At 35.9% G+C, this 8,580-nt stretch overlaps 1 protein-coding gene across 1 annotated transcript; it reads left to right on the top strand.

Moving 5' to 3' along the window:
• On the top strand, positions 1,244-5,047 carry LOC109362857 (pentatricopeptide repeat-containing protein At1g79490, mitochondrial). The gene is made up of 2 exons (XM_019608908.1): positions 1,244-1,393; positions 1,427-5,047. Exons 1-2 carry the CDS (start codon positions 1,355-1,357, stop codon positions 3,941-3,943), a joined length of 2,556 nt encoding a protein of 851 aa, XP_019464453.1. The 5' UTR covers positions 1,244-1,354; the 3' UTR covers positions 3,944-5,047.

Genomic DNA, 8,580 nt, shown 5'->3' with positions numbered 1-8,580 from the left:
CAATATAAAACTCCTTGTGTACTCTCTTCTCCTCATCTCTTTCATTTTATTTCCTATTATTTTTCTGCATATTGTTCCGCTGCACTTTAACTTTGATTTTGCAGAAAAAGCGGCCATTATTTTAAGACAACTAATTCACCTCCCTCTTAGTTGCACTCTGATACTTACAACTTCATTCTCACATTTTTTCCCTCCTAAAATATGTTATGTTATTACTATGTACCTTTCCACATTATCCTTACTTTTTATATATTTTATATGTTAATAATTTAATACTAATTAGCGTTTGGTTTTTGTTATGTAAAAATGCAATAGACATTGAACATTAGATGAGATTGAAATCATTTTTCACATCCAAACTATTTCTTTACATTAATCTATGTATATTATTTAATGAGGGACATTGAATTTTGAAAGATATCTTAATTTCAAAATTACAAAATTTGAAATGGTTCCTTATCTTAAAGAAATAATATAGATATAATATATATGTTCTTAATCATGTGGTAAAAAATACCGCCCGTGCATTCGTACGGGTAACTTGCTAGTAACATAGAACATTTTAGGATGGGAAAATGTGAGGAGGAGGTGGCATGTGGCATGAAAGAGAAAAAATGTGAGGAGAATGTGACATGTGACATTGATGAATTTCTTTTATTATATTGTTAATAGATAAATAGATAGAATAGATAATACACTTATATATCTAAAGTAAATTACATTGACATCATGTGAGTTTTAACGAAACTACACAAATTACCATTTCATTTTTTACACCAATAGAACCCCATAATTTATGTACATATATTACACTGACTATATGCATGAGAAATAAGTGTGATCTTTTAAATAAAATAATATGATAAGTGTAATTAAGTTAAACAAAATATGATATATTATCGAAACAAGTCCAAATAGTATATCAGACAATATATTTGCATTATTTTTTGTTTCCTACAATATAGTATAAGAGTGTTTTAAACTATATATCATTAGAACTATTGATGTATTTTGTAATATACCAAAAATAATGAAAATTTATTGACTCATATATTATTTGAACTTGTATCAAAACTATATTTCATATTTATTTAACTAAATCACACTTATCATCATTTTTTTGTTTAAAAAATATCATACTTATTTTTCATGCTCAGTGTAATACATGTATAAAAATGATAGTTTTTTTTTGTAAAGGAAATTAAACGTATGATCAATCATTTTGACTTAATAACAAGTTTACAAAGAAAAAAAAATCCATAAACCCTAAAAAATTGAAAGCCGAGTTTAGACTTCGGCTACTTGCTCTTTCAATGATTCCTGAGATAAACCCAGAACCTCTAAACGCCATTTGATGTCAACGCAACTTCACTGTCACCTCAACAACAACAACAACAACGATTCATCTATGCAACTTTGATCATTATTATTACCACATTCCTTATTTTTCATACCCTTCTTCATCTTCAATTCAATGACTCTCCACCCCCAATTACTCTCCTCTATCACTAAGAATCTCTACAAACTCACCCGTCATCATCATTCTTCGATACCCTTTTCTTCAAAGTTCACATCTTTACCTTCCCCAACCTCATTCACTTCCATTCGGAGAATCCCACGTTTCTGCAAAGGTACGAACTTTATTGTTTTGGGTGAGGTTAGTTCACTCAGATGTTACTGTAATAATAGTAGTAATAATGGGTCTAACTCTAATAAGGAGTGGACTGAGGATATTGAGTACTTGGATGAATCTGGCAGTGTGCTTTACAAGGGTAAGGGTGTTAGGTCAGTGGAGCCAGGCCTTGATGACCATGTCATGATAGGTGAGGTTAAGAAACCCTTGATGAACGCAATGGCGGTTGCGAAGATCGCCGAGGTTGTAAAAAGGTGGAAATGGGGGCCTGAGTTGGAGGCTAAATTGGATAAACTGCAGTTTGTGCCAAACATGACTCACATTGCTCAAGCATTGAAGGTTGTTAATGATGGTGATGGGTGTTTGAGTTTGTTTAGGTGGGCTAAGAGGCAGTCTTGGTATTCGCCGAGTGATGAATGTTATGTTATGTTGTTTGATGGGTTGAACCAGCATAGGGATTTCGATGGGATTCAGGTGTTGTTTGATGAGATGGTTGGTGATTCTGCTAGTAGCGGGATTTCGATGTTTCTTGCGTTTAATCGAGTGATACGGTACTTGGCTAAGGCTGAGAAGTTGGAGGTTTCGTTTTGCTGCTTTAAGAAAATACAGGACGCGGGTTGTAAGATTGATACCGAAACATACAATTCACTCATTACTTTGTTTTTGAATAAGGGTTTGCCTTATAAGGCATTTGAGATATACGAGAGCATGGGAATGGCCAATTGTTCGTTGGATGGCTCGACTTATGAATTGATGATCCCAAACTTAGCAAAGTCAGGTCGTCTTGATGCTGCTTTCAAACTTTTCCAAGAAATGAAAGAAAGAGATTTCCGGCCAGGTTTGAACATCTTTGCATCACTTGTTGACTCAATGGGGAAGGCGGGGAGATTGGACAGTGCGATGAAGATTTACATGGAGATGAGAGGTTATGGGTACAGGCCACCCCCGACTATTTATGTTTCTTTAATTGAGTCATATGTGAAGTCTGGAAAGTTAGAAACTGCTCTCAGGCTTTGGGATGAGATGAAGAAAGCAGGGTTCCGGCCTAACTTTGGCTTGTACACATTGATCATTGAGTCCCATGCAAAATCGGGGAAGCTTGACATTGCTATGTCTGCATTTTCTGATATGGAGAAGGCAGGATTTCTACCTACACCATCTACTTATGCTTGTCTATTGGAAATGCATGCTGCATCTGGACAAATAGATCACGCCATGAAGCTGTATAATTCAATGACCAATGCAGGTTTGAGGCCTGGTCTAAGCACTTATACTGTTCTTTTGACACTACTTGCCAATAAGAAGCTGGTGGACGTGGCTGCCAAAATTCTACTTGAAATGAAGGCCATGGGATATTCCGTGGATGTCACAGCTAGTGATGTTTTGATGGTGTATATTAAGGAAGGTTCGGTCGATCTTGCTCTTAGGTGGCTGCGTTTCATGGGTTCATCAGGGATCAGAACCAATAATTTTATAATCCGACAGCTGTTTGAGTCATGCATGAAGAACGGCTTATTCGAGTCAGCCAAACCTCTTCTTGAAACATATGTTAACTCTGCTGCAAAAGTTGATTTGATACTCTACACCTCCATTTTAGCCCATCTTGTTAGGTGTCAAGAAGAGCCGAATGAGAGGCACTTGATGTCTATCCTTAGTACTACAAAGCATAAGGCACACTCTTTTATGTGTGGACTTTTTTGTGGCCCAGAACAAAGGGGACAACCGGTGTTATCTTTTGTCCGGGAGTTCTTTCAAGACATTGATTATGAATTGGAGGAAGGTGCGGCAAAGTACTTTGTGAACGTTCTTCTCAATTACCTTGTTCTTATGGGGCAGATAAATCGAGCTCGTTGTGTTTGGAAGGTTGCATATGAGAATAAACTTTTCCCGAAGGCCATAGTTTTTGATCAGCACATTGCTTGGTCCCTTGATGTTAGAAACTTGTCTGTTGGGGCTGCCCTTATAGCAGTAGTGCACACTCTTCACAGGTTCAGAAAGCGCATGCTGTATTATGGTATTGTCCCAAGACGAATTAAATTGGTCACCGGTCCCACCTTAAAGATTGTGGTTGCACAAATGTTGAGCTCAGTAGAGTCTCCATTTGAGGTCAGTAAGGTTGTTCTTAGAGCCTCCGGAGATTCTGTCATGGAGTGGTTCAAGAAACCAATAGTTCAGCAGTTTCTTCTGAATGAAATTCCGTCCAGGGCTGATATCCTGATGCACAAGCTGAACATACTTTTCCCCAGTTCTGCACCTGAGATTAGATCTCTATCCCCTCCTAAACCTCTCATCGCAGGCATTGCGAGATAGACATTCCTGAATGATATCTAAGGTTAGGAAAAGACTAACAGGTACTTGAGATGTAAGTGTCTGTTCAAGGTTATTGAATGGTGTACAATCTTCATATTTTTGAAATTCCAGGCTATAAAAGATATGTACTATTAAAGAATTTGAAATAATTTTTTTGAAGATGTCATTTACAACCAAAAATCTGCAGTGGATGCAGAGTATGATTTTCACAATTAGATACACAAATATGAATATTTTTCATCTTTTATACAAAACATGTATGAGATGGATTGACTTAAAATATGCTTTTAACAAACATGTAGACAGTTCTATGTCGAAACATAATGTTCTTTGACAATTGGAGAAGGGATTTTGGTGATTGAGAACCAAAGGTGTTAACGTAATCGAGAAATAATGCAATTTCTGACCTTTTCATTTGCCTATTTCATATGCATTGTTGTTGTTTTTCTTTTCTTTTTTCATTTGCACATCACAGGAATTTGAGTGGAACAGAGTAGTCATGGAGCTATTCAATTCCATCCTCATTTGGAACAATAGTTAACCTGCAAGTGTTGTAAGTAACATGTTATTGTGCCTGTTCTTACTTCACATGGCAGATTTATTCAAACATTTTTCTTTTCATTGTTCATCATACAAAATGACTAAGATTCTCAGAGGTGCAAAAACATCCTTATTCCTTAAAACTTGTTTATATGATAACTACGGAAAATACAGTGATTTATAGAATCATTTGCTAATCTTGTGTCAAACTATATATGCATGTAGTATAATAACAACAAAACCCTTTTCCCAGTAGGTGGGGTTGGCTACATGCTATATTTGCAGTGAATCCAAAATTTCAGAAATTCATTTAGCAAGTCGTGAATGTATAAATCATGCAGTGCCTGTATGTTTCCCGGCATGCACAATCCGGGATGGGAAATTTGGTTCAAGAGGCCAACTGACAAACAGGTTATATTATTACAATGCAAGAGTAAAGGGAGATAGGGGGGTAGATTCAGTACCATAGATTCAGAGAATTGAACAAGCTTCAGTAGTCACACAAAGTAGGTAAGTTCAAATCCACTTTTCAGGGTTTTTCTTGGATTGCTAGGTAGTAGTTCAGATGGTGTTGATGGAGTGAAATACACAGCCGTTTAGATTAATACCTATTGGCAATTCAACATTTTAAGTGACCGTCACTGAGAAAGTTGGCCAAAAAATGCATGATTCGGCCACACCAGCCGCATCACAGCACTGTCATCATTAAACCCACTTCACCCCAGTCCATCTGTGGCGGCGGCACTGTGAGGCTGCATGAACGCTTCTATATTTTCTATTAAGCACAAGTTTACTTTATTTTACCAATATAAAAATGATCTGAAGGAAACAGTTTGTGTTATAATACTCAGAATAAAGTATTAATCTGATTCATGCGACACATGACGCAAAATTTGTATTTGAATAGTTAAGAATAATAATTAAAAAATTGTTAGTGCAAATTAGGTAAACCATGAATAATTTTTTTTTTCATTAACATGGTCGCGGCAAGCCTTATTGGTTTGGAGCTTGAGAGTTCTTCTGTCAATGGATTTACTTCTAGAAATGATGGAAGATTTCCCTAGTATTCAATGCACCTTGGAGTTTGGGAGTATCCATACACTTCGAAAATGACCTATGCTTCTATGATTATAGGCTACAATTGGTTAATTAGTTGTTACATTATAACCAAAATATTGTATTATGCTATATATTATGTTATATTATAATGTTCGTAATCAATGACAGGTATCACATGGTGCATTGATGCACCACCAAACTGATTTTGCATGGTATACTTTTTCATATTATCTTGATTTTTTATCTCACCAACAAAAGCTCTGTGACTATGAGTTTAAATCATCCATGAATAATGCTTTTAAGTCTCTGTGGTCTGCACGAGAAGAAGCATGAACATGAAGCACCTCTTTATCTTGTTGGGATTTTGCTTTTATTTAGGGCAGGGCAGTAGGTACCATTAAAAAGGTACAGTAGTAAGTGCATGTATAAACTTCTTCAGTCCTTTCTAGGAGATATCATAAAATTGGAGGCACGTTTCCAACATTGGAGGTTTTACCATGCCCTCTATAACTTAGTGAGAATTCCATGATCGGCTGCTTGCACTCATTGTGAAGTTAGGTAAATAAGGAAAAAGATGACTAGGATTCAGACATTCAGTGACCGGTTAGCCCATACTACCGTTTTTTTCTTAACCCCGCTATAAGTTTATTATACTGCAATGTAGTGCTTATTAGTTATGGTTATGAGGATATGATTTATTCTAGGGTGTTTGTTGTCCTCGTCCACGGCTGGTTCCTAAGCTGCTCAGGTTGACCGATCCACAGTAGGACCAGCCAACATCAAAAGCTAACATTATAGCAGCATAGTAGTAGAAGGGCATGATAATGCATGAAATCAGAGGTGGCAGATCAGAACGTGGGATCTAGATATGATGGACACTATCGAAGGTACTGATAAAGCTTAATATGTGACTTCGAGGACATCTGATATGGCTGCAGTGGATTTAGATTTTTTTTAAATCATGTTTTGCTTATCCGACAGAGGACCCTGTGGTACATCAGGATAATAAAATGCTAAGCACATTAACAACTTGTTGGCCTTAAAAACATCTCATACTACACAAGTTTGAAGCTCAGGCATCCTTTTTTTTTGTGGACCATCTGTTTGGTATGTTTTCATTATAATAGATTCTTCTATTTTCATTCATTATTCTAACTGCAAATTATATGAATTTCATTCAAATAACACGGTCTTGAATTAAAATTCCGTGATTGTGTTGTCAGTCCAGTTTGAGGTTTTCTTTATAATTTTTTGTTACTATTGGCTGGAAAAATGAATGTGTCTATATAGAAAGGATGACCCACTGCACGAGGCTTCCACTTAGAGGTAGCGAGGTTGAGATGGAGGGTCCAGGTGGGGATGCATGTATGAGAGGTGATGATAGCAAGTGGCAGGTGTCAGGAGGTATACTGTTCGAGTGTTCCTCGTCTGTTGAGATTAATTTTTTGGCCATATATTGTTGTTTCTGCTAGAGGGTGAGCTTCGGCAGAACAGTAAGGTTGTTGCTTAGTGATCAACAGCTCACAAATTCAAATCCTTGAAACAACCTTTCCACTTACAGGAATAAGGCCACATACATCTACCGTCCCCAGAACTCATTAGGTGAGAGCCTATGCACTAGGCTGCACTTTTGTATTGGTGTTTCTGCTACCATCTATGTCATCATCCAGTATGGGCTACATGATTTCAAATAATGGTGATGGTTTTGCTAATTTTGATTGTTTCCATTAGGGATAACTTAGGGTAATGCTCACTATTATTAATATCTTTCCTCATCCTTGGAAATGCACATTATTGGTAACATCTTTGTCAATAACAAATCTTCAAACGGCAATTGTTTCACTTATAGTTATTTATTTATAATTCCTGATATTTCATATCATTGATTGACTTTCAAATATAACTTTGTTTTGCATAGAGGCTCAGAAGCAAAAGTATCTATCTTCTTTGTTGCAGCTACAAACTATAGCATGTTGCGCAAGTTTCCTTTCTTGCCATTGTGCGAATTGTATAATCATATCATTTTGCTGAAATTCCACTTCTCAAAGAGGCTGTTTTTATTTTACTGTAGCATACACAATGGTTGTGTAATTTATATCTCTTTTCTTATTTTTTGTTACTTGCTTCATGAGCCATGACACATATTTAGGGCTTTCTACAAAATGGTTTGGTATCTCCATTGCGATTGCTTCTTCTATTCAAATGGAGGCATGCAATGTCTAGGTCAGGCATCATTATTCTTGTCAAATTCCTTTCTAGTACTATTAATGGTATCACCTCACCTTTTGGGTAAGTGACTAATCCTTTTAGGATGTGTGGTTGTCCCTCCCAACAAGTGTCGCTACTAGAAATCGAACCATTGACTTTTTGGTCTTTCTTAAGATCTAGCTGGACTTTATACCATTAAACTATCGTCTTGTTGGTATCCTTGATTTATATCATATTCATTTCCTTCATTTTTTTTTGTTTAGATCTATTGATTCAGTTTCAAAATAAAAATGGCATAAGATTGTCAGTTCAACCTATAGGAAATGATCATCAATGAGAACATGAGGTACCCAACAACATATAGGTAAAACCTGTCTATGTGTGCTAAACAAATGTTTGTATTAGGTAATCGACAACCAATGTAAATTTTTTTCAAATCTCTATGATTCTCGAGGTATCCAAGAGCCTCTGCAATTCTGTCAGGGATGTGGCTTCAGTACCCACATCTATGCCTCCTCCTTTCAGGCCTTCACTTTCATCCGCTGGTTGGTTCTATGTATTCATTTTATATGGTAAATAAAGGAAAGTTTCAAGACAACTTTAAACTGGATTATATAATGATTTTTCTATTAAACAGTGAAAGACCAACATCTTCATTCTTATTTTGGTTTCACACCTTATTTTATAATTTATTACAAATCTTTATAAAATAAGAATATGTATTTTTTTTATTACAATGATAAATATCATTTTTATTTTTATTTGTGTCTCACAACCTATTTTATTCTTACCCAAACATCCACATTTTTTATTCTATTTCTTTGTTCTTA

The sequence above is a fragment of the Lupinus angustifolius genome, chromosome LG12, assembly GCF_001865875.1.
Source record: "Lupinus angustifolius cultivar Tanjil chromosome LG12, LupAngTanjil_v1.0, whole genome shotgun sequence".
NCBI classification, from domain to species: Eukaryota; Viridiplantae; Streptophyta; class Magnoliopsida; order Fabales; family Fabaceae; genus Lupinus; species Lupinus angustifolius.
The sequence above is the reverse complement of the archived record's forward strand: the minus strand, read 5'-3'. Positions and strand labels throughout refer to the sequence as shown.

Bases quoted from the DNA above. Each gene is read 5' to 3' on its own strand.
- LOC109362857 (XM_019608908.1), top strand. From the start codon at position 1,355: ATGTCAACGCAACTTCACTGTCACCTCAACAACAACAAC. The intron at 1,394-1,426 runs AACAACGATTCA...CTTTGATCATTA, and splicing joins GTCACCTCAACAACAACAAC to TTATTACCACATTCCTTATT.